The 22,181-nt window shown below is 38.5% G+C and overlaps 2 protein-coding genes and 34 non-coding genes across 36 annotated transcripts; 12 read left to right on the forward strand and 24 right to left on the reverse strand.

Annotated features, from left to right (window-relative positions):
* Positions 1-76: 76 nt before the first annotated feature.
* Trnal-caa lies at positions 77-195 on the reverse strand. The gene is made up of 2 exons: positions 158-195; positions 77-121 (listed from the first exon to the last, which is right to left on the reverse strand). It is a non-coding gene; the product is annotated as a tRNA-Leu (tRNA).
* Positions 196-1,256: 1,061 nt separating this feature from the next.
* Positions 1,257-1,375, reverse strand: Trnal-caa. Its single transcript has 2 exons — positions 1,338-1,375; positions 1,257-1,301 (listed from the first exon to the last, which is right to left on the reverse strand). It is a non-coding gene; the product is annotated as a tRNA-Leu (tRNA).
* Positions 1,376-1,725: 350 nt separating this feature from the next.
* Trnae-cuc lies at positions 1,726-1,797 on the forward strand. Its single transcript has one exon. It is a non-coding gene; the product is annotated as a tRNA-Glu (tRNA).
* A 358-nt stretch (positions 1,798-2,155) lies between these two features.
* On the reverse strand, positions 2,156-2,227 carry Trnag-ucc. The gene has a single exon. It is a non-coding gene; the product is annotated as a tRNA-Gly (tRNA).
* A 185-nt stretch (positions 2,228-2,412) lies between these two features.
* Trnal-caa lies at positions 2,413-2,531 on the reverse strand. The gene is made up of 2 exons: positions 2,494-2,531; positions 2,413-2,457 (listed from the first exon to the last, which is right to left on the reverse strand). It is a non-coding gene; the product is annotated as a tRNA-Leu (tRNA).
* A 350-nt stretch (positions 2,532-2,881) lies between these two features.
* Trnae-cuc lies at positions 2,882-2,953 on the forward strand. Its single transcript has one exon. It is a non-coding gene; the product is annotated as a tRNA-Glu (tRNA).
* Positions 2,954-3,568: 615 nt separating this feature from the next.
* Positions 3,569-3,687, reverse strand: Trnal-caa. Its single transcript has 2 exons — positions 3,650-3,687; positions 3,569-3,613 (listed from the first exon to the last, which is right to left on the reverse strand). It is a non-coding gene; the product is annotated as a tRNA-Leu (tRNA).
* A 350-nt stretch (positions 3,688-4,037) lies between these two features.
* Positions 4,038-4,109, forward strand: Trnae-cuc. The gene has a single exon. It is a non-coding gene; the product is annotated as a tRNA-Glu (tRNA).
* A 111-nt stretch (positions 4,110-4,220) lies between these two features.
* On the reverse strand, positions 4,221-5,216 carry LOC124199692. The gene is made up of 2 exons (XM_046595610.1): positions 4,965-5,216; positions 4,221-4,904 (listed from the first exon to the last, which is right to left on the reverse strand). Exons 1-2 carry the CDS (start codon positions 5,170-5,172, stop codon positions 4,297-4,299), a joined length of 816 nt encoding a protein of 271 aa, XP_046451566.1. The 5' UTR covers positions 5,173-5,216; the 3' UTR covers positions 4,221-4,296.
* Positions 5,217-6,019: 803 nt separating this feature from the next.
* On the forward strand, positions 6,020-6,949 carry LOC124199641. Its single transcript, XM_046595549.1, has 2 exons — positions 6,020-6,357; positions 6,416-6,949. Exons 1-2 carry the CDS (start codon positions 6,046-6,048, stop codon positions 6,947-6,949), a joined length of 846 nt encoding a protein of 281 aa, XP_046451505.1. The 5' UTR covers positions 6,020-6,045.
* A 1,540-nt stretch (positions 6,950-8,489) lies between these two features.
* Positions 8,490-8,561, reverse strand: Trnag-ucc. The gene has a single exon. It is a non-coding gene; the product is annotated as a tRNA-Gly (tRNA).
* Positions 8,562-8,746: 185 nt separating this feature from the next.
* On the reverse strand, positions 8,747-8,865 carry Trnal-caa. The gene is made up of 2 exons: positions 8,828-8,865; positions 8,747-8,791 (listed from the first exon to the last, which is right to left on the reverse strand). It is a non-coding gene; the product is annotated as a tRNA-Leu (tRNA).
* A 350-nt stretch (positions 8,866-9,215) lies between these two features.
* On the forward strand, positions 9,216-9,287 carry Trnae-cuc. Its single transcript has one exon. It is a non-coding gene; the product is annotated as a tRNA-Glu (tRNA).
* Positions 9,288-9,645: 358 nt separating this feature from the next.
* Trnag-ucc lies at positions 9,646-9,717 on the reverse strand. The gene has a single exon. It is a non-coding gene; the product is annotated as a tRNA-Gly (tRNA).
* A 1,084-nt stretch (positions 9,718-10,801) lies between these two features.
* Positions 10,802-10,873, reverse strand: Trnag-ucc. The gene has a single exon. It is a non-coding gene; the product is annotated as a tRNA-Gly (tRNA).
* Positions 10,874-11,058: 185 nt separating this feature from the next.
* On the reverse strand, positions 11,059-11,177 carry Trnal-caa. Its single transcript has 2 exons — positions 11,140-11,177; positions 11,059-11,103 (listed from the first exon to the last, which is right to left on the reverse strand). It is a non-coding gene; the product is annotated as a tRNA-Leu (tRNA).
* Positions 11,178-11,527: 350 nt separating this feature from the next.
* Trnae-cuc lies at positions 11,528-11,599 on the forward strand. The gene has a single exon. It is a non-coding gene; the product is annotated as a tRNA-Glu (tRNA).
* A 358-nt stretch (positions 11,600-11,957) lies between these two features.
* Trnag-ucc lies at positions 11,958-12,029 on the reverse strand. The gene has a single exon. It is a non-coding gene; the product is annotated as a tRNA-Gly (tRNA).
* A 1,084-nt stretch (positions 12,030-13,113) lies between these two features.
* On the reverse strand, positions 13,114-13,185 carry Trnag-ucc. The gene has a single exon. It is a non-coding gene; the product is annotated as a tRNA-Gly (tRNA).
* Positions 13,186-13,370: 185 nt separating this feature from the next.
* Trnal-caa lies at positions 13,371-13,489 on the reverse strand. The gene is made up of 2 exons: positions 13,452-13,489; positions 13,371-13,415 (listed from the first exon to the last, which is right to left on the reverse strand). It is a non-coding gene; the product is annotated as a tRNA-Leu (tRNA).
* A 350-nt stretch (positions 13,490-13,839) lies between these two features.
* Trnae-cuc lies at positions 13,840-13,911 on the forward strand. The gene has a single exon. It is a non-coding gene; the product is annotated as a tRNA-Glu (tRNA).
* Positions 13,912-14,269: 358 nt separating this feature from the next.
* On the reverse strand, positions 14,270-14,341 carry Trnag-ucc. Its single transcript has one exon. It is a non-coding gene; the product is annotated as a tRNA-Gly (tRNA).
* A 1,084-nt stretch (positions 14,342-15,425) lies between these two features.
* Trnag-ucc lies at positions 15,426-15,497 on the reverse strand. Its single transcript has one exon. It is a non-coding gene; the product is annotated as a tRNA-Gly (tRNA).
* Positions 15,498-15,682: 185 nt separating this feature from the next.
* Trnal-caa lies at positions 15,683-15,801 on the reverse strand. The gene is made up of 2 exons: positions 15,764-15,801; positions 15,683-15,727 (listed from the first exon to the last, which is right to left on the reverse strand). It is a non-coding gene; the product is annotated as a tRNA-Leu (tRNA).
* A 350-nt stretch (positions 15,802-16,151) lies between these two features.
* Trnae-cuc lies at positions 16,152-16,223 on the forward strand. The gene has a single exon. It is a non-coding gene; the product is annotated as a tRNA-Glu (tRNA).
* A 358-nt stretch (positions 16,224-16,581) lies between these two features.
* Positions 16,582-16,653, reverse strand: Trnag-ucc. The gene has a single exon. It is a non-coding gene; the product is annotated as a tRNA-Gly (tRNA).
* A 655-nt stretch (positions 16,654-17,308) lies between these two features.
* On the forward strand, positions 17,309-17,380 carry Trnae-cuc. The gene has a single exon. It is a non-coding gene; the product is annotated as a tRNA-Glu (tRNA).
* A 358-nt stretch (positions 17,381-17,738) lies between these two features.
* On the reverse strand, positions 17,739-17,810 carry Trnag-ucc. The gene has a single exon. It is a non-coding gene; the product is annotated as a tRNA-Gly (tRNA).
* A 185-nt stretch (positions 17,811-17,995) lies between these two features.
* Positions 17,996-18,114, reverse strand: Trnal-caa. Its single transcript has 2 exons — positions 18,077-18,114; positions 17,996-18,040 (listed from the first exon to the last, which is right to left on the reverse strand). It is a non-coding gene; the product is annotated as a tRNA-Leu (tRNA).
* A 350-nt stretch (positions 18,115-18,464) lies between these two features.
* On the forward strand, positions 18,465-18,536 carry Trnae-cuc. Its single transcript has one exon. It is a non-coding gene; the product is annotated as a tRNA-Glu (tRNA).
* A 358-nt stretch (positions 18,537-18,894) lies between these two features.
* Trnar-ucu lies at positions 18,895-18,966 on the reverse strand. Its single transcript has one exon. It is a non-coding gene; the product is annotated as a tRNA-Arg (tRNA).
* A 185-nt stretch (positions 18,967-19,151) lies between these two features.
* On the reverse strand, positions 19,152-19,270 carry Trnal-cag. Its single transcript has 2 exons — positions 19,233-19,270; positions 19,152-19,196 (listed from the first exon to the last, which is right to left on the reverse strand). It is a non-coding gene; the product is annotated as a tRNA-Leu (tRNA).
* A 780-nt stretch (positions 19,271-20,050) lies between these two features.
* On the reverse strand, positions 20,051-20,122 carry Trnag-ucc. The gene has a single exon. It is a non-coding gene; the product is annotated as a tRNA-Gly (tRNA).
* A 185-nt stretch (positions 20,123-20,307) lies between these two features.
* Trnal-caa lies at positions 20,308-20,426 on the reverse strand. Its single transcript has 2 exons — positions 20,389-20,426; positions 20,308-20,352 (listed from the first exon to the last, which is right to left on the reverse strand). It is a non-coding gene; the product is annotated as a tRNA-Leu (tRNA).
* A 350-nt stretch (positions 20,427-20,776) lies between these two features.
* On the forward strand, positions 20,777-20,848 carry Trnae-cuc. The gene has a single exon. It is a non-coding gene; the product is annotated as a tRNA-Glu (tRNA).
* A 1,084-nt stretch (positions 20,849-21,932) lies between these two features.
* Positions 21,933-22,004, forward strand: Trnae-cuc. Its single transcript has one exon. It is a non-coding gene; the product is annotated as a tRNA-Glu (tRNA).
* Positions 22,005-22,181: the final 177 nt, after the last annotated feature.

Here is a 22,181-nt window from a genome sequence, read left to right on the forward strand (position 1 = left end):
TCTATCACTATATCAAAACAACCTCTCTAATTATGTTGCAATGCGATGATCATGTGTATTCAGAAATTTATATGTTTGTCAGGAGTGGGATTTGAACCCACGCCTTCATTGAAGACCAGAATACTGCAACTTCTTTTATTGAAGCAAGGTTTATGTCCTTGAGTCTGGCGCCTTAGACCGCTCGGCCATCCTGACCACATCAGGTGTACCTAAATTCCTTTGCCCAACAGATGTGACATTAAAACTCTTCTAACTCATTCAAGACTTCCTTGCCATAGGCTATTTATACCAGGTCAACAATTGTATTACGTTGTATTGCGTTTGAATATGTAATTTTTTTGAATATGTATTTTCTTGAGTCTGGTGCCTTAGAGCGCTCGGCCATCCTGACCTCATCAGATCTAGCTAAATTCCTTTGCATTACAGATGTGGGATTTAAACTCTTCTAACTTATCCAAGAGTTCCTTGCCCTAGGCTGTTTATACCAGGACAACAATTGTATTATGTTGTATTGATTTGGAATATGTATTTTTCAAGTGAATTATTCACATATTGTCTACTGGTTAGGATACCTGGCTCTCACCCAGGAGGCCCGGGTTCAATTCCCGGTATGGGAAAAGAGGAACTGGAAAATTTTGCAAGTTTTGGCCATTTTTGTCAAATACATCTTGCAAACAGTTTCTGCGTTTCCAGAACTATTGCAATCGGCTTAACTTACATACATACGAGCCAAAATCTTTCTAGTACATTGGATATACTAAGTACATCGGCATGTTTCCATCGAGACTCCATCATAAAATGGTTTCTTTGCAAGAAATATCGCCAAGGAATAAGAAATTACATCTATGTCAATTATTCATGTGTGAACGAAAAAGAAATGAACAACTATATTTTACCTAAAGAGTAACATTTGTGTAAATTGACTTCAATTCCGTAGGTTGACTAGTCTGCTAAGAAATAGCAAGATTGCTAAACTGCGATGGCCGAGAATCGAACTCGGGTCAGTTAGTGGTATAGTGGTTAGCATAGTTGCTTGGAAGGCAACTATGCTAACCACTATACCACCATAGCTTGACGTAAGTTAGCGTCATGATTTCTGTATTGTCACATCTTTTTAAATTACAGAACATCGACCAGTGTTACCACTTGGTGACCTTGTATCGTGGTACATTAAGCATTCTCTATCACTATATCAAAACAACCTCTCTAATTATGTTGCAATGCGATGATCATGTGTATTCAGATATTTATATGTTTGTCAGGAGTGGGATTTGAACCCACGCCTTCATTGAAGACCAGAATACTGCAACTTCTTTTATTGAAGCAAGGTTTATGTCCTTGAGTCTGGCGCCTTAGACCGCTCGGCCATCCTGACCACATCAGGTGTAACTAAATTCCTTTGCCCAACAGATGTGACATTAAAACTCTTCTAACTCATTCAAGAGTTCCTTGCCATAGGCGATTTATACCAGGTCAACAATTGTATTACGTTGTATTGCGTTTGAATATGTATTTTTTTTGAATATGTATTTTCTTGAGTCTGGTGCCTTAGAGCGCTCGGCCATCCTGACCTCATCAGATCTAGCTAAATTTCTTTGCATTACAGATGTGGGATTTAAACTTTTCTAACTTATCCAAGAGTTCCTTGCCCTAGGCTGTTTATACCAGGACAACAATTGTATTATGTTGTATTGATTTGGAATATGTATTTTTCAAGCGATTTACTCCCATATTGTCTAGTGGTTAGGATACCTGGCTCTCACCCAGGAGGCCCGGGTTCAATTCCCGGTATGGGAAAAGAGGAACTGGAATATTTTGCAAGTTTTGGCCATTTTTGTCAAATACATCTGGCAAACAGTTTCTGCGTTTCCAGAACTATTGCAATCGGCTTAACTTACATACATACGAGCCAAAATCTTTCTAGTACATTGGATATACTAAGTACATCGGCATGTTTCCATCGAGACTCCATCATAAAATGGTTTCTTTGCAAGAAATATCGCCAAGGAATAAGAAATTACATCTATGTCAATTATTCATGTGTGAACGAAAAAGAAATGAACAACTATAATTTACCTAAAGAGTAACATTTGTGTATATTGACTTCAATTCCGTAGGTTGACTAGTCTGCTAAGAAATAGCAAGATTGCTAAACTACGATGGCCGAGAATCGAACTCGGGTCAATTGCTTGGAAGGCAACTATGCTAACCACTATACCACCATCGCTTGACGTAAGTTAGCGTCATGATTTCCGTATTGTCACATCTTTTTAAATTACAGAACATCGACCAGTATTACCACTTGGTGACCTTGTATCGTGGTACATTAAGCATTCTCTATCACTATATCAAAACAACCTCTCTAATTATGTTGCAATGCGATGATCATGTGTATTCAGATATTTATATGTTTGTCAGGAGTGGGATTTGAACCCACGCCTTCATTGAAGACCAGAATACTTCAACTTCTTTTATTGAAGCAAGGTTTATGTCCTTGAGTCTGGCGCCTTAGACCGCTCGGCCATCCTGACCACATCAGGTGTACCTAAATTCCTTTGCCCAACAGATGTGACATTAAAACTCTTCTAACTCATTCAAGAGTTCCTTGCCATAGGCGATTTATACCAGGTCAACAATTGTATTACGTTGTATTGCGTTTGAATATGTATTTTTTTTGAATATGTATTTTCTTGAGTCTGGTGCCTTAGAGCGCTCGGCCATCCTGACCTCATCAGATCTAGCTAAATTTCTTTGCATTACAGATGTGGGATTTAAACTCTTCTAACTTATCCAAGAGTTCCTTGCCCTAGGCTGTTTATACCAGGACAACAATTGTATTATGTTGTATTGATTTGGAATATGTATTTTTCAAGCGATTTACTCCCATATTGTCTAGTGGTTAGGATACCTGGCTCTCACCCAGGAGGCCCGGGTTCAATTCCCGGTATGGGAAAAGAGGAACTGGAATATTTTGCAAGTTTTGGCCATTTTTGTCAAATACATCTGGCAAACAGTTTCTGCGTTTCCAGAACTATTGCAATCGGCTTAACTTACATACATACGAGCCAAAATCTTTCTAGTACATTGGATATACTAAGTACATCGGCATGTTTCCATCGAGACTCCATCATAAAATGGTTTCTTTGCAAGAAATATCGCCAAGGAATAAGAAATTACATCTATGTCAATTATTCATGTGTGAACGAAAAAGAAATGAACAACTATATTTTACCTAAAGAGTAACATTTGTGTATATTGACTTCAATTCCGTAGGTTGACTAGTCTGCTAAGAAATAGCAAGATTGCTAAACTACGATGGCCGAGAATCGAACTCGGGTCAATTGCTTGGAAGGCAACTATGCTAACCACTATACCATCATCGCTTGACGTAAGTTAGCGTCATGATTTCCGTATTGTCACATCTTTTTAAATTACAGAACATCGACCAGTATTACCACTTGGTGACCTTGTATCGTGGTACATTAAGCATTCTCTATCACTATATCAAAACAACCTCTCTAATTATGTTGCAATGCGATGATCATGTGTATTCAGATATTTATATGTTTGTCAGGAGTGGGATTTGAACCCACGCCTTCATTGAAGACCAGAATACTGCAACTTCTTTTATTGAAGCAAGGTTTATGTCCTTGAGTCTGGCGCCTTAGACCGCTCGGCCATCCTGACCACATCAGGTGTACCTAAATTCCTTTGCCCAACAGATGTGACATTAAAACTCTTCTAACTCATTCAAGAGTTCCTTGCCATAGGCGATTTATACCAGGTCAACAATTGTATTACGTTGTATTGCGTTTGAATATGTATTTTTTTTGAATATGTATTTTCTTGAGTCTGGTGCCTTAGAGCGCTCGGCCATCCTGACCTCATCAGATCTAGCTAAATTTCTTTGCATTACAGATGTGGGATTTAAACTCTTCTAACTTATCCAAGAGTTCCTTGCCCTAGGCTGTTTATACCAGGACAACAATTGTATTATGTTGTATTGATTTGGAATATGTATTTTTCATGCGATTTACTCCCATATTGTCTAGTGGTTAGGATACCTGGCTCTCACCCAGGAGGCCCGGGTTCAATTCCCGGTATGGGAAAAGAGGAACTGGAATATTTTGCAAGTTTTGGCCATTTTTGTCAAATACATCTGGCAAACAGTTTCTGCGTTTCCAGGGAGCTGCGGTAAAACTTATTACTAACACAAGAGATACCTGTCAATGTTGTTTATTGTCGTTTATGTACAAATGAACATGTAGACTGAAAATATGAGACTCGAGAAGGGAATCAAACATCTAATGTTTTGAACACAATTTTTTCGTCTTCTGGTCTTACTGTGTAGCTGGATTGGTAGGCAGTTAATTCAACGAGAATGGCTTGGCTGCCATCTTTCCTCGTCTTTCCTTCAGGCTTAATGGTGTGTACAGCTGTTTGGACTGGGATTGGAAGGTTGATCTCGATGGAGCCTTTGGGAGCTTGAGCCTTGTGCTGTCGGGTGAACCTCAGATCTTCTTTCAAAGCCAGAATTTTGGGATCACAAGCTGACATCTCTCCTTTTTTTATTTCTTCTCCGAATAACGCCTCTATTTCATAGGCTATGGGGGGCCAAGTATATTCTATAACCGCCAACCTTGACCCTGAGCCAGAACCAACTAAACGAAAACGAATTTCGGTGGCGTCGTTTGGGAGGACGCAGAGCATGATGACTTTTTCTTGCTCTGTTTCGTGGTCTTTGTAAACAGAGACGAGGATTGGTTGGTTATGATGACTAAACCTCGAGTCTAGATTTTCAAAAGCAGTAGCACCTTCTTCATTTAATTTGGAAACTTTTGTTACGCTTCCACTGCTGCTGCTAGACTCATTTGAGGCAGTCACTTCAGCTTGTCGCTTCCGTACTAAATAAATTAATATAAATGTAATTCAAATACTAAAAAAATTAAAAGGCAAATGCTTACATAAAAGACCAGTTGAGCTTTTCAATTCGTTGAACACATTACGAAATACAGCCAGCGAGAACTTAGAACTTTTAAAGATTTCATGTGCTTCGAAGATAGTTTTAGGTTGAGTAGTAGGTTCAATGGCACCGTCCTCAAACAATTTTTCGAGAAAAACATGAGCCGGATTGCTAGAATCACGAATCCAACGCGTAGGCATCAAAGCCATGAAAAAGTAGAGGAATTGAAGTAGTATTTGCTGCACACGTGAGAAAAAACTGTAAGACTGTATGTCGTCTGCTCTATTATTGCCAGATTTGATAAAATAAATGAAAATTTTATGTTTAATTCAATATCTGTGAAATAAAGCGTATTTTGACGAAATGTAAGCGTAATTATTTAAAAAAAATAAGCTTTAACAAAATAATATCGAGAAAGAAAAAGTTGTGTTGTTTTCTCAAATTAACTTGTGTTGGGTTTTGCACAACTTGCACAACTTACAAACTTTTGCTCGAAACTGAAAACGCAACCCACGCAAACTTGATCAGTAAGTGATAAATTGGCGCAAGTGTAGCAAAAGTTTGTTCTTCAGATTAAGTTACGCCTGTAAACTTAATCTTGCGCCTGAAAACCAATCCAAACCATAATTTGTGCTATTGCAAGAACAGCAAAAGTAGAGAACGAGAGGGTTTTGCTGTTCTTGCAATAGCACAAATTATGGTTTGGATTGGTTTTCAGGCGCAAGATTAAGTTTATAGGCGTAACTTAATCTGAAGAACAAACTTTTGCTACACTTGCGCCAATTTATCACTTAGTGATCGAGTTTGCGTGGGTTGCGTTTTCAGTTTCGAGCAAAAGTTTGTAAGTTGTGCAAGTTGTGCAAGTTGTGCAAAACCCACCACAAGTTAATTAAAAAAAAACCTTTTTTTTCGGTATTACTTTAATAAACATTAAAGTTAATTTTTTAAAAAATACCTACGCTTACATTTCTTTAGTTTCAGAGATGTTGAATAAAAAAAAAATTTCAATTTTTTTATGAAATCTGGCAACAACTTAGCAGACGACGTACTATCATCAGTTCGTTTCCTGTTAACTTTCAGTCATGGCATCGAGTGAAATATTTTGGAATCTTGGCCATAATATTACTGGCCATAATTTGACTGGGAGCCGTAGTATGGGATATCGTTTATTTAGAGCTTTTTTTGGGACAACCCCGCAAGTTTGTGAAATCGTTTGGCATATGTTGTCAACCAGACGGCCACCACAATCGACCCCCCATCATCTCTTATGGGGACTTTTGTTGTTAAAGCAATACAATATAGAGAGTGTAAATTCAGCGCTTGTTGGAGTGACGGAAAAAACTTTTCGTAATTGGTCGCTAATGTATATTCAACTTATTGCCAAACTCCCGGTGGTAAATTATTTTTTTATACATTGCGAGACAAACATATATTTGATCTTAAATTTATTAGCTTGATTTCGAAAGGCGTCTTGAAAACGCGCCTGAAGGTACCACTACGTTCGTTTCTCTTGACGGCACCGACTTTCCAATATTGGAGCCCACAGAATTTGACCCAAAATGGTTTTCGCATAAATTCAGAGGACCTGGACTTCGCTATGAAATTGGACTTTGCATTACGACGGGTAATATTGTTTGGGCCCACGGTGGATACCCTTGCGGCGAATGGCCCGACTTGAGATTAGCTCGTGATGCTTTCATCGACCATCTTGAAATCGGAGAAAAGGCCTTGGCCGACAAGGGCTATCGAGACAATAATTATTTTGTAAATCCCAATGGAAATCAGATGAAAAAAAAAATTCTAGCAAGACATGAAACAGTAAACAAAAGAGTTAAACAATTTTACTCCATGAAAAATGTATTTCGTCATGTGTTAACTTTGCATCCATCTTTTTTCCGTGCCGTTGTCAACTTGACACAAATAATGATTGATAATGGCGAACCTTTGTATGAAGTTGAGCAAGTAGAAGAATGGCTTTCATCGTAATTTTTTTTGAAAATTCAAATTTTACTTTGATTATCTTATTTTCCTTCAGGTTGTTTATTTCTTAAATGCATCCTATATAGTACGTTTTACCGCAGCTCCCAGAACTATTGCAATCGGCTTAACTTACATACATACGAGCCAAAATCTTTCTAGTACATTGGATATACTAAGTACATCGGCATGTTTCCATCGAGACTCCATCATAAAATGGTTTCTTTGCAAGAAATATCGCCAAGGAATAAGAAATTACATCTATGTCAATTATTCATGTGTGAACGAAAAAGAAATGAACAACTATATTTTACCTAAAGAGTAACATTTGTGTATATTGACTTCAATTCCGTAGGTTGACTAGTCTGCTAAGAAATAGCAGGATTGCTAAACTACGATGGCCGGGAATCGAACTCGGGTCAATTGCTTGGAAGGCAACTATGCTAACCACTATACCACCATCGCTTGACGTAAGTTAGCGTCATGATTTCCGTATTGTCACATCTTTTTAAATTACAGAACATCGACCAGTATTACCACTTGGTGACCTTGTATCGTGGTACATTAAGCATTCTCTATCACTATATCAAAACAACCTCTCTAATTATGTTGCAATGCGATGATCATGTGTATTCAGATATTTATATGTTTGTCAGGAGTGGGATTTGAACCCACGCCTTCATTGAAGACCAGAATACTGCAACTTCTTTTATTGAAGCAAGGTTTATGTCCTTGAGTATGGCGCCTTAGACCGCTCGGCCATCCTGACCACATCAGGTGTACCTAAATTCCTTTGCCCAACAGATGTGACATTAAAACTCTTCTAACTCATTCAAGAGTTCCTTGCCATAGGCGATTTATACCAGGTCAACAATTGTATTACGTTGTATTGCGTTTGAATATGTATTTTTTTTGAATATGTATTTTCTTGAGTCTGGTGCCTTAGAGCGCTCGGCCATCCTGACCTCATCAGATCTAGCTAAATTTCTTTGCATTACAGATGTGGGATTTAAACTCTTCTGACTTATCCAAGAGTTCCTTGCCCTAGGCTGTTTATACCAGGACAACAATTGTATTATGTTGTATTGATTTGGAATATGTATTTTTCAAGCGATTTACTCCCATATTGTCTAGTGGTTAGGATACCTGGCTCTCACCCAGGAGGCCCGGGTTAAATTCCCGGTATGGGAAAAGAGGAACTGGAAAATTTTGCAAGTTTTGGCCATTTTTGTCAAATACATCTGGCAAACAGTTTCTGCGTTTCCAGAACTATTGCAATCGGCTTAACTTACATACATACGAGCCAAAATCTTTCTAGTACATTGGATATACTAAGTACATCGGCATGTTTCCATCGAGACTCCATCATAAAATGGTTTCTTTGCAAGAAATATCGCCAAGGAATAAGAAATTACATCTATGTCAATTATTCATGTGTGAACGAAAAAGAAATGAACAACTATATTTTACCTAAAGAGTAACATTTGTGTAAATTGACTCCAATTCCGTAGGTTGACTAGTCTGCTAAGAAATAGCAAGATTGCTAAACTGCGATGGCCGAGATTCGAACTCGGGTCAATTGCTTGGAAGGCAACTATGCTAACCACTATACCACCATCGCTTGACGTGAGTTAGCGTCATGATTTCCGTATTGTCACATCTTTTTAAATTACAGAACATCGACCAGTATTACCACTTGGTGACCTTGTATCGTGGTACATTAAGCATTCTCTATCACTATATCAAAGCAACCTCTCTAATTATGTTGCAATGCGATGATCATGTGTATTCAGATATTTATATGTTTGTCAGGAGTGGGGTTTGAACCCACGCCTTCATTGAAGACCAGAATACTGCAACTTCTTTTATTGAAGCAAGGTTTATGTCCTTGAGTCTGGCGCCTTAGACCGCTCGGCCATCCTGACCACATCAGGTGTACCTAAATTTCTTTGCCCAACAGATGTGACATTAAAACTCTTCTAACTCATTCAAGAGTTCCTTGCCATAGGCGATTTATACCAGGTCAACAATTGTATTACGTTGTATTGCGTTTGAATATGTATTTTTTTTGAATATGTATTTTCTTGAGTCTGGTGCCTTAGAGCGCTCGGCCATCCTGACCTCATCAGATCTAGCTAAATTTCTTTGCATTGCAGATGTGGGATTTAAACTCTTCTAACTTATCCAAGAGTTCCTTGCCCTAGGCTGTTTATACCAGGACAACAATTGTATTATGTTGTATTGATTTGGAATATGTATTTTTCAAGCGATTTAATCCCATATTGTCTAGTGGTTAGGATACCTGGCTCTCACCCAGGAGGCCCGGGTTCAATTCCCGGTATGGGAAAAGAGGAACTGGAAAATTTTGCAAGTTTTGGCCATTTTTGTCAAATACATCTGGCAAACAGTTTCTGCGTTTCCAGAACTATTGCAATCGGCTTAACTTACATACATACGAGCCAAAATCTTTCTAGTACATTGGATATACTAAGTACATCGGCATGTTTCCATCGAGACTCCATCATAAAATGGTTTCTTTGCAAGAAATATCGCCAAGAAATAAGAAATTACATCTATGTCAATTATTCATGTGTGAACGAAAAAGAAATGAACAACTATATTTTACCTAAAGAGTAATATTTGTGTAAATTGACTCCAATTCCGTAGGTTGACTAGTCTGCTAAGAAATAGCAAGATTGCTAAACTGCGATGGCCGAGAATCGAACTCGGGTCAATTGCTTGGAAGGCAACTATGCTAACCACTATACCACCATCGCTTGACGTGAGTTAGCGTCATGATTTCCGTATTGTCACATCTTTTTAAATTACAGAACATCGACCAGTATTACCACTTGGTGACCTTGTATCGTGGTACATTAAGCATTCTCTATCACTATATCAAAGCAACCTGTCTAATTATGTTGCAATGCGATGATCATGTGTATTCAGATATTTATATGTTTGTCAGGAGTGGGATTTGAACCCACGCCTTCATTGAAGACCAGAATACTGCAACTTCTTTTATTGAAGCAAGGATTATGTCCTTGAGTATGGCGCCTTAGACCGCTCGGCCATCCTGACCACATCAGGTGTACCTAAATTCCTTTGCCCAACAGATGTGACATTAAAACTCTTCTAACTCATTCAAGAGTTCCTTGCCATAGGCGATTTATACCAGGTCAACAATTGTATTACGTTGTATTGCGTTTGAATATGTATTTTTTTTTAATATGTATTTTCTTGAGTCTGGTGCCTTAGAGCGCTCGGCCATCCTGACCTCATCAGATCTAGCTAAATTTCTTTGCATTACAGATGTGGGATTTAAACTCTTCTAACTTATCCAAGAGTTCCTTGCCCTAGGCTGTTTATACCAGGACAACAATTGTATTATGTTGTATTGATTTGGAATATGTATTTTTCAAGCGATTTAATCCCATATTGTCTAGTGGTTAGGATACCTGGCTCTCACCCAGGAGGCCCGGGTTCAATTCCCGTCATGGGAAAAGAGGAACTGGAAAATTTTGCAAGTTTTGGCCATTTTTGTCAAATACATCTGGCAAACAGTTTCTGCGTTTCCAGAACTATTGCAATCGGCTTAACTTACATACATACGAGCCAAAATCTTTCTAGTACATTGGATATACTAAGTACATCGGCATGTTTCCATCGAGACTCCATCATAAAATGGTTTCTTTGCAAGAAATATCGCCAAGGAATAAGAAATTACATCTATGTCAATTATTCATGTGTGAACGAAAAAGAAATGAACAACTATATTTTACCTAAAGAGTAATATTTGTGTAAATTGACTCCAATTCCGTAGGTTGACTAGTCTGCTAAGAAATAGCAAGATTGCTAAACTGCGATGGCCGAGAATCGAACTCGGGTCAATTGCTTGGAAGGCAACTATGCTAACCACTATACCACCATCGCTTGACGTGAGTTAGCGTCATGATTTCCGTATTGTCACATCTTTTTAAATTACAGAACATCGACCAGTATTACCACTTGGTGACCTTGTATCGTGGTACATTAAGCATTCTCTATCACTATATCAAAGCAACCTCTCTAATTATGTTGCAATGCGATGATCATGTGTATTCAGATATTTATATGTTTGTCAGGAGTGGGATTTGAACCCACGCCTTCATTGAAGACCAGAATACTGCAACTTCTTTTATTGAAGCAAGGTTTATGTCCTTGAGTCTGGCGCCTTAGACCGCTCGGCCATCCTGACCACATCAGGTGTACCTAAATTCCTTTGCCCAACAGATGTGACATTAAAACTCTTCTAACTCATTCAAGAGTTCCTTGCCATAGGCGATTTATACCAGGTCAACAATTGTATTACGTTGTATTGCGTTTGAATATGTATTTTTTTTGAATGTGTATTTTCTTGAGTCTGGTGCCTTAGAGCGCTCGGCCATCCTGACCTCATCAGATCTAGCTAAATTTCTTTGCATTGCAGATGTGGGATTTAAACTCTTCTAACTTATCCAAGAGTTCCTTGCTCTAGGCTGTTTATACCAGGACAACAATTGTATTATGTTGTATTGATTTGGAATATGTATTTTTCACGCGATTTAATCCCATATTGTCTAGTGGTTAGGATACCTGGCTCTCACCCAGGAGGCCCGGGTTCAATTCCCGGTATGGGAAAAGAGGAACTGGAAAATTTTGCAAGTTTTGGCCATTTTTGTCAAATACATCTGGCAAACAGTTTCTGCGTTTCCAGAACTATTGCAATCGGCTTAACTTACATACATACGAGCCAAAATCTTTCTAGTACATTGGATATACTAAGTACATCGGCATGTTTCCATCGAGACTCCATCATAAAATGGTTTCTTTGCAAGAAATATCGCCAAGAAATAAGAAATTACATCTATGTCAATTATTCATGTGTGAACGAAAAAGAAATGAACAACTATATTTTACCTAAAGAGTAACATTTGTGTAAATTGACTCCAATTCCGTAGGTTGACTAGTCTGCTAAGAAATAGCAAGATTGCTAAACTGCGATGGCCGAGAATCGAACTCGGGTCAATTGCTTGGAAGGCAACTATGCTAACCACTATACCACCATCGCTTGACGTGAGTTAGCGTCATGATTTCCGTATTGTCACATCTTTTTAAATTACAGAACATCGACCAGTATTACCACTTGGTGACCTTGTATCGTGGTACATTAAGCATTCTCTATCACTATATCAAAGCAACCTGTCTAATTATGTTGCAATGCGATGATCATGTGTATTCAGATATTTATATGTTTGTCAGGAGTGGGATTTGAACCCACGCCTTCATTGAAGACCAGAATACTGCAACTTCTTTTATTGAAGCAAGGTTTATGTCCTTGAGTATGGCGCCTTAGACCGCTCGGCCATCCTGACCACATCAGGTGTACCTAAATTCCTTTGCCCAACAGATGTGACATTAAAACTCTTCTAACTCATTCAAGAGTTCCTTGCCATAGGCGATTTATACCAGGTCAACAATTGTATTACGTTGTATTGCGTTTGAATATGTATTTTTTTTTAATATGTATTTTCTTGAGTCTGGTGCCTTAGAGCGCTCGGCCATCCTGACCTCATCAGATCTAGCTAAATTTCTTTGCATTACAGATGTGGGATTTAAACTCTTCTAACTTATCCAAGAGTTCCTTGCCCTAGGCTGTTTATACCAGGACAACAATTGTATTATGTTGTATTGATTTGGAATATGTATTTTTCAAGCGATTTAATCCCATATTGTCTAGTGGTTAGGATACCTGGCTCTCACCCAGGAGGCCCGGGTTCAATTCCCGTCATGGGAAAAGAGGAACTGGAAATTTTTGCAAGTTTTGGCCATTTTTGTCAAATACATCTGGCAAACAGTTTCTGCGTTTCCAGAACTATTGCAATCGGCTTAACTTACATACATACGAGCCAAAATCTTTCTAGTACATTGGATATACTAAGTACATCGGCATGTTTCCATCGAGACTCCATCATAAAATGGTTTCTTTGCAAGAAATATCGCCAAGGAATAAGAAATTACATCTATGTCAATTATTCATGTGTGAACGAAAAAGAAATGAACAACTATATTTTACCTAAAGAGTAATATTTGTGTAAATTGACTCCAATTCCGTAGGTTGACTAGTCTGCTAAGAAATAGCAAGATTGCTAAACTGCGATGGCCGAGAATCGAACTCGGGTCAATTGCTTGGAAGGCAACTATGCTAACCACTATACCACCATCGCTTGACGTGAGTTAGCGTCATGATTTCCGTATTGTCACATCTTTTTAAATTACAGAACATCGACCAGTATTACCACTTGGTGACCTTGTATCGTGGTACACTAAGCATTCTCTATCACTATATCAAAGCAACCTCTCTAATTATGTTGCAATGCGATGATCATGTGTATTCAGATATTTATATGTTTGTCAGGAGTGGGATTTGAACCCACGCCTTCATTGAAGACCAGAATACTGCATCTTCTTTTATTGAAGCAAGGTTTATGTCCTTGAGTCTGGCGCCTTAGACCGCTCGGCCATCCTGACCACATCAGGTGTACCTAAATTCCTTTGCCCAACAGATGTGACATTAAAACTCTTCTAACTCATTCAAGAGTTCCTTGCCATAGGCGATTTATACCAGGTCAACAATTGTATTACGTTGTATTGCGTTTGAATATGTATTTTTTTTGAATGTGTATTTTCTTGAGTCTGGTGCCTTAGAGCGCTCGGCCATCCTGACCTCATCAGATCTAGCTAAATTTCTTTGCATTGCAGATGTGGGATTTAAACTCTTCTAACTTATCCAAGAGTTCCTTGCTCTAGGCTGTTTATACCAGGACAACAATTGTATTATGTTGTATTGATTTGGAATATGTATTTTTCAAGCGATTTAATCCCATATTGTCTAGTGGTTAGGATACCTGGCTCTCACCCAGGAGGCCCGGGTTCAATTCCCGGTATGGGAAAAGAGGAACTGGAAAATTTTGCAAGTTTTGGCCATTTTTGTCAAATACATCTGGCAAACAGTTTCTGCGTTTCCAGAACTATTGCAATCGGCTTAACTTACATACATACGAGCCAAAATCTTTCTAGTACATTGGATATACTAAGTACATCGGCATGTTTCCATCGAGACTCCATCATAAAATGGTTTCTTTGCAAGAAATATCGCCAAGAAATAAGAAATTACATCTATGTCAATTATTCATGTGTGAACGAAAAAGAAATGAACAACTATATTTTACCTAAAGAGTAACATTTGTGTAAATTGACTCCAATTCCGTAGGTTGACTAGTCTGCTAAGAAATAGCAAGATTGCTAAACTGCGATGGCCGAGAATCGAACTCGGGTCAATTGCTTGGAAGGCAACTATGCTAACCACTATACCACCATCGCTTGACGTGAGTTAGCGTCATGATTTCCGTATTGTCACATCTTTTTAAATTACAGAACATCGACCAGTATTACCACTTGGTGACCTTGTATCGTGGTACATTAAGCATTCTCTATCACTATATCAAAGCAACCTGTCTAATTATGTTGCAATGCGATGATCATGTGTATTCAGATATTTATATGTTTGTCAGGAGTGGGATTTGAACCCACGCCTTCATTGAAGACCAGAATACTGCAACTTCTTTTATTGAAGCAAGGTATATGTCCTTGAGTATGGCGCCTTAGACCGCTCGGCCATCCTGACCACATCAGGTGTACCTAAATTCCTTTGCCCAACAGATGTGACATTAAAACTCTTCTAACTCATTCAAGAGTTCCTTGCCATAGGCGATTTATACCAGGTCAACAATTGTATTACGTTGTATTGCGTTTGAATATGTATTTTTTTTTAATATGTATTTTCTTGAGTCTGGTGCCTTAGAGCGCTCGGCCATCCTGACCTCATCAGATCTAGCTAAATTTCTTTGCATTACAGATGTGGGATTTAAACTCTTCTAACTTATCCAAGAGTTCCTTGCCCTAGGCTGTTTATACCAGGACAACAATTGTATTATGTTGTATTGATTTGGAATATGTATTTTTCAAGCGATTTAATCCCATATTGTCTAGTGGTTAGGATACCTGGCTCTCACCCAGGAGGCCCGGGTTCAATTCCCGTCATGGGAAAAGAGGAACTGGAAATTTTTGCAAGTTTTGGCCATTTTTGTCAAATACATCTGGCAAACAGTTTCTGCGTTTCCAGAACTATTGCAATCGGCTTAACTTACATACATACGAGCCAAAATCTTTCTAGTACATTGGATATACTAAGTACATCGGCATGTTTCCATCGAGACTCCATCATAAAATGGTTTCTTTGCAAGAAATATCGCCAAGGAATAAGAAATTACATCTATGTCAATTATTCATGTGTGAACGAAAAAGAAATGAACAACTATATTTTACCTAAAGAGTAATATTTGTGTAAATTGACTCCAATTCCGTAGGTTGACTAGTCTGCTAAGAAATAGCAAGATTGCTAAACTGCGATGGCCGAGAATCGAACTCGGGTCAATTGCTTGGAAGGCAACTATGCTAACCACTATACCACCATCGCTTGATGTGAGTTAGCGTCATGATTTCCGTATTGTCACATCTTTTTAAATTACAGAACATCGACCAGTATTACCACTTGGTGACCTTGTATCGTGGTACATTAAGCATTCTCTATCACTATATCAAAGCAACCTCTCTAGTTATGTTGCAATGCGATGATCATGTGTATTCAGATATTTATATGTTTGTCAGGAGTGGGATTTGAACCCACGCCTTCATTGAAGACCAGAATACTGCATCTTCTTTTATTGAAGCAAGGTTTATGTCCTTGAGTCTGGCGCCTTAGACCGCTCGGCCATCCTGACCACATCAGGTGTACCTAAATTCCTTTGCCCAACAGATGTGACATTAAAACTCTTCTAACTCATTCAAGAGTTCCTTGCCATAGGCGATTTATACCAGGTCAACAATTGTATTACGTTGTATTGCGTTTGAATATGTATTTTTTTTGAATGTGTATTTTCTTGAGTCTGGTGCCTTAGAGCGCTCGGCCATCCTGACCTCATCAGATCTAGCTAAATTTCTTTGCATTGCAGATGTGGGATTTAAACTCTTCTAACTTATCCAAGAGTTCCTTGCTCTAGGCTGTTTATACCAGGACAACAATTGTATTATGTTGTATTGATTTGGAATATGTATTTTTCAAGCGATTTAATCCCATATTGTCTAGTGGTTAGGATACCTGGCTCTCACCCAGGAGGCCCGGGTTCAATTCCCGGTATGGGAAAAGAGGAACTGGAAAATTTTGCAAGTTTTGGCCATTTTTGTCAAATACATCTGGCAAACAGTTTCTGCGTTTCCAGAACTATTGCAATCGGCTTAACTTACATACATACGAGCCAAAATCTTTCTAGTACATTGGATATACTAAGTACATCGGCATGTTTCCATCGAGACTCCATCATAAAATGGTTTCTTTGCAAGAAATATCGCCAAGAAATAAGAAATTACATCTATGTCAATTATTCATGTGTGAACGAAAAAGAAATGAACAACTATATTTTACCTAAAGAGTAACATTTGTGTAAATTGACTCCAATTCCGTAGGTTGACTAGTCTGCTAAGAAATAGCAAGATTGCTAAACTGCGATGGCCGAGAATCGAACTCGGGTCAATTGCTTGGAAGGCAACTATGCTAACCACTATATCACCATCGCTTGACGTGAGTTAGCGTCATGATTTCCGTATTGTCACATCTTTTTAAATTACAGAACATCGACCAGTATTACCACTTGGTGACCTTGTATCGTGGTACATTAAGCATTCTCTATCACTATATCAAAGCAACCTCTCTAATTATGTTGCAATGCGATGATCATGTGTATTCAGATATTTATATGTTTGTCAGGAGTGGGATTTGAACCCACGCCTTCATTGAAGACCAGTATACTGCAACTTCTTTTATTGAAGCAAGGTGTATGTCCTTGAGTCTGGCGCCTTAGACCGCTCGGCCATCCTGACCACATCAGGTGTACCTAAATTCCTTTGCCCAACAGATGTGCCATTAAAACTCTTCTAACTCATTCAAGAGTTCCTTGCCATAGGTGATTTATACCAGGTCAACAATTGTATTACGTTGTATTGCGTTTGAATATGTATTTTTTTTTGAATATGTATTTTCTTGAGTCTGGTGCCTTAGAGCGCTCGGCCATCCTGACCTCATCAGATCTAGCTAAATTTCTTTGCATTACAGATGTGGGATTTAAACTCTTCTAACTTATCCAAGAGTTCCTTGCCCTAGGCTGTTTATACCAGGACAACAATTGTATTATGTTGTATTGATTTGGAATATGTATTTTTCAAGCGATTTAATCCCATATTGTCTAGTGGTTAGGATACCTGGCTCTCACCCAGGAGGCCCGGGTTCAATTCCCGGTATGGGAAAAGAGGAACTGGAAAATTTTGCAAGTTTTGGCCATTTTTGTCAAATACATCTGGCAAACAGTTTCTGCGTTTCCAGAACTATTGCAATCGGCTTAACTTACATACATACGAGCCAAAATCTTTCTAGTACATTGGATATACTAAGTACATCGGCATGTTTCCATCGAGACTCCATCATAAAATGGTTTCTTTGCAAGAAATATCGCCAAGGAATAAGAAATTACATCTATGTCAATTATTCATGTGTGAACGAAAAAGAAATGAACAACTATATTTTACCTAAAGAGTAACATTTGTGTAAATTGACTTCAATTCCGTAGGTTGACTAGTCTGCTAAGAAATAGCAAGATTGCTAAACTGCGATGGCCGAGAATCGAACTCGGGTCAATTGCTTGGAAGGCAACTATGCTAACCACTATACCACCATCGCTTGACGGGAGTTAGCGTCATGATTTCCGTATTGTCACATCTTTTTAAATTACAGAACATCGACCAGTAATACCACTTGGTGACCTTGTATCGTGGTACATTAAGCATTCTCTATCACTATATCAAAACAACCTCTCTAATTATGTTGCAATGCGATGATCATGTGTATTCAGATATTTATATGTTTGTCAGGAGTGGGATTTGAACCCACGCCTTCATTGAAGACCAGAACACTGCAACTTCTTTTATTGAAGCAAGGATTATGTCCTTGAGTCTGGCGCCTTAGACCGCTCGGCCATCCTGACCACATCAGGTGTACCTAAATTCCTTTGCCCAACAGATGCGACATTAAAACTCTTCTAACTCATTCAAAAGTTCCTTGCCATAGGCGATTTATACCAGGTCAACAATTGTATTACGTTGTATTGCGTTTGAATATGTATTTATTTTGAATATGTATTTTCTTGAGTCTGGTGCCTTAGAGCGCTCGGCCATCCTGACCTCATCAGATCTAGCTAAATTTCTTTGCATTACAGATGTGGAATTTAAACTCTTCTAACTTATCCAAGAGTTCCTTGCCCTAGGCTGTTTATACCAGGACAACAATTGTATTATGTTGTATTGATTTGGAATATGTATTTTTCAAGCGATTTAATCCCATATTGTCTAGTGGTTAGGATACCTGGCTCTCACCCAGGAGGCCCGGGTTCAATTCCCGGTATGGGAAAAGGGGAAGTGGAAAATTTTGCAAGTTTTGGCCATTTTTGTCAAATACATCTGGCAAACAGTTTCTGCGTTTCCAGAACTATTGCAATCGGCTTAACTTACATACATACGAGCCAAAATCTTTCTAGTACATTGGATATACTAAGTACATCGGCATGTTTCCATCGAGACTCCATCATAAAATGGTTTCTTTGCAAGAAATATCGCCAAAGAATAAGAAATTACATCTATGTCAATTATTCATGTGTGAACGAAAAAGAAATGAACAACTATATTTTACCTAAAGAGTAATATTTGTGTAAATTGACTCCAATTCCGTAGGTTGACTAGTCTGCTAAGAAATAGCAAGATTGCTAAACTGCGATGGCCGAGAATCGCACTCGGGTCAATTGCTTAGAAGGCAACTATGCTAACCACTATACCACCATCGCTTGACGTGAGTTAGCGTCATGATTTCCGTATTGTCACATCTTTTTAAATTACAGAACATCGACCAGTATTACCACTTGGTGACCTTGTATCGTGGTACATTAAGCATTCTCTATCACTATATCAAAGCAACCTGTCTAATTATGTTGCAATGCGATGATCATGTGTATTCAGATATTTATATGTTTGTCAGGAGTGGGATTTGAACCCACGCCTTCATTGAAGACCAGAATACTGCAACTTCTTTTATTGAAGTAAGGATTATGTCCCTGAGTCTGGCGCCTTAGACCGCTCGGCCATCCTGACCACATCAGGTGTACCTAAATTCCTTTGCCCAACAGATGTGACATTAAAACTCTTCTAACTCATTCAAGAGTTCCTTGCCTTAGGCGATTTTTACCAGGTCAACAATTGTATTACGTTGTATTGCGTTTGAATATGTATTTTTTTTGAATATGTATTTTCTTGAGTCTGGTGCCTTAGAGCGCTCGGCCATCCTGACCTCATCAGATCTAGCTAAATTCCTTTGCATTACAGATGTGGGATTTAAACTCTTCTAACTTATCCAAGAGTTCCTTGCCCTAGGCTGTTTATACCAGGACAACAATTGAATTATGTTGTATTGATTTGGAATATGTATTTTTCAAGCGATTTAATCCCATATTGTCTAGTGGTTAGGATACCTGGCTCTCACCCAGGAGGCCCGGGTTCAATTCCCGTCATGGGAAAAGAGGAACTGGAAAATTTTGCAAGTTTTGGCCATTTTTGTCAAATACATCTGGCAAACAGTTTCTGCGTTTCCAGAACTATTGCAATCGGCTTAACTTACATACATACGAGCCAAAATCTTTCTAGTACATTGGATATACTAAGTACATCGGCATGTTTCCATCGAGACTCCATCATAAAATGGTTTCTTTGCAAGAAATATCGCCAAGGAATAAGAAATTACATCTTTGTCAATTATTCATGTGTGACCGAAAAAGAAATGAACAACTATATTTTACCTAAAGAGTAACATTTGTGTAAATTGACTTCAATTCCGTAGGTTGACTAGTCTGCTAAGAAATAGCAAGATTGCTAAACTGCGATGGCCGAGAATCGAACTCGGGTCAATTGCTTGGAAGGCAACTATGCTAACCACTATACCACCATCGCTTGACGGGAGTTAGCGTCATGATTTCCGTATTGTCACATCTTTTTAAATTACAGAACATCGACCAGTATTACCACTTGGTGACCTTGTATCGTGGTACATTAAGCATTCTCTATCACTATATCAAAACAACCTCTCTAATTATGTTGCAATGCGATGATCATGTGTATTCAGATATTTATATGTTTGTCAGGAGTGGGATTTGAACCCACGCCTTCATTGAAGACCAGAACACTGCAACTTCTTTTATTGAAGCAAGGATTATGTCCTTGAGTCTGGCGCCTTAGACCGCTCGGCCATCCTGACCACATCAGGTGTACCTAAATTCCTTTGCCCAACAGATGCGACATTAAAACTCTTCTAACTCATTCAAAAGTTCCTTGCCATAGGCGATTTATACCAGGTCAACAATTGTATTACGTTGTATTGCGTTTGAATATGTATTTATTTTGAATATGTATTTTCTTGAGTCTGGTGCCTTAGAGCGCTCGGCCATCCTGACCTCATCAGATCTAGCTAAATTTCTTTGCATTACAGATGTGGAATTTAAACTCTTCTAACTTATCCGAGAGTTCCTTGCCCTAGGCTGTTTATACCAGGACAACAATTGTATTATGTTGTATTGATTTGGAATATGTATTTTTCAAGCGATTTAATCCCATATTGTCTAGTGGTTAGGATACCTGGCTCTCACCCAGGAGGCCCGGGTTCAATTCCCGGTATGGGAAAAGAGGAACTGTAAAATTTTGCAAGTTTTGGCCATTTTTGTCAAATACATCTGGCAAACAGTTTCTGCGTTTCCAGAACTATTGCAATCGGCTTAACTTACATACATACGAGCCAAAATCTTTCTAGTACATTGGATATACTAAGTACATCGGCATGTTTCCATCGAGACTCCATCATAAAATGGTTTCTTTGCAAGAAATATCGCCAAAGAATAAGAAATTACATCTATGTCAATTATTCATGTGTGAACGAAAAAGAAATGAACAACTATATTTTACCTAAAGAGTAACATTTGTATAAATTGACTTCAATTCCGTATGTTGACTAGTCTGCTAAGAAATAGCAAGATTGCTAAACTGCGATGGGCGAGAATCGAACTCGGGTCAATTGCTTGGAAGGCAACTATGCTAACCACTATACCACCATCGCTTGACGTGAGTTAGCGTCATGATTTCCGTATTGTCACATCTTTTTAAATTACAGAACATCGACCAGTATTACCACTTGGTGACCTTGTATCGTGGTACATTAAGCATTCTCTATCACTATATCAAAACAACCTCTCTAATTATGTTGCAATGCGATGATCATGTGTATTCAGATATTTATATGTTTGTCAGGAGTGGGATTTGAACCCACGCCTTCATTGAAGAACAGAATACTGCAACTTCTTTTATTGAAGCAAGGTTTACGCCCTTGAGTCTGGCGCCTTAGACCGCTCGGCCATCCTGACCACATCAGGTGTACCTAAATTCCTTTGCCCAACAGATGTGACATTAAAACTCTTCTAACTCATTCAAGAGTTCCTTGCCATAGGCGATTTATACCAGGTCAACAATTGTATTACGTTGTATTGCGTTTGAATATGTATTTTTTTTGAATATGTATTTTCTTGAGTCTGGTGCCTTAGAGCGCTCGGCCATCCTGACCTCATCAGATCTAGCTAAATTTCTTTGCATTACAGATGTGGAATTTAAACTCTTCTAACTTATCCAAGAGTTCCTTGCCCTAGGCTGTTTATACCAGGACAACAATTGTATTATGTTGTATTGATTTGTAATATGTATTTTTCAAGCGATTAAATCCCATATTGTCTAGTGGTTAAGATACCTGGCTCTCACCCAGGAGGCCCGGGTTCAATTCCCGGTATGGGAAAAGAGGAACTGTAAAATTTTGCAAGTTTTGGCCATTTTTGTCAAATACATCTGGCAAACAGTTTCTGCGTTTCCAGAACTATTGCAATCGGCTTAACTTACATACATACGAGCCAAAATCTTTCTAGTACATTGGATATACTAAGTACATCGGCATGTTTCCATCGAGACTCCATCA

The sequence above is a fragment of the Daphnia pulex genome, chromosome 8 (assembly GCF_021134715.1).
Source record: "Daphnia pulex isolate KAP4 chromosome 8, ASM2113471v1".
Lineage (NCBI taxonomy): Eukaryota > Metazoa > Arthropoda > Branchiopoda > Diplostraca > Daphniidae > Daphnia > Daphnia pulex.

What these genes read in the sequence shown, in the direction of transcription:
- LOC124199692 (XM_046595610.1), bottom strand. Translation starts at nt 5,172, where the DNA reads ATGGCTTTGATGCCTACGCGTTGGATTCGTGATTCTAGCAATCCGGCT. An exon ending in AAGCTCAACTGGTCTTTTAT is followed by an intron (nt 4,905 to 4,964) that starts GTAAGCATTTGC and finishes TAATTTATTTAG; the next exon opens with TACGGAAGCGACAAGCTGAA.
- LOC124199641 (XM_046595549.1), top strand. Translation starts at nt 6,046, where the DNA reads ATGGCATCGAGTGAAATATTTTGGAATCTTGGCCATAATATTACTGGC. An exon ending in TTATTGCCAAACTCCCGGTG is followed by an intron (nt 6,358 to 6,415) that starts GTAAATTATTTT and finishes TAAATTTATTAG; the next exon opens with CTTGATTTCGAAAGGCGTCT.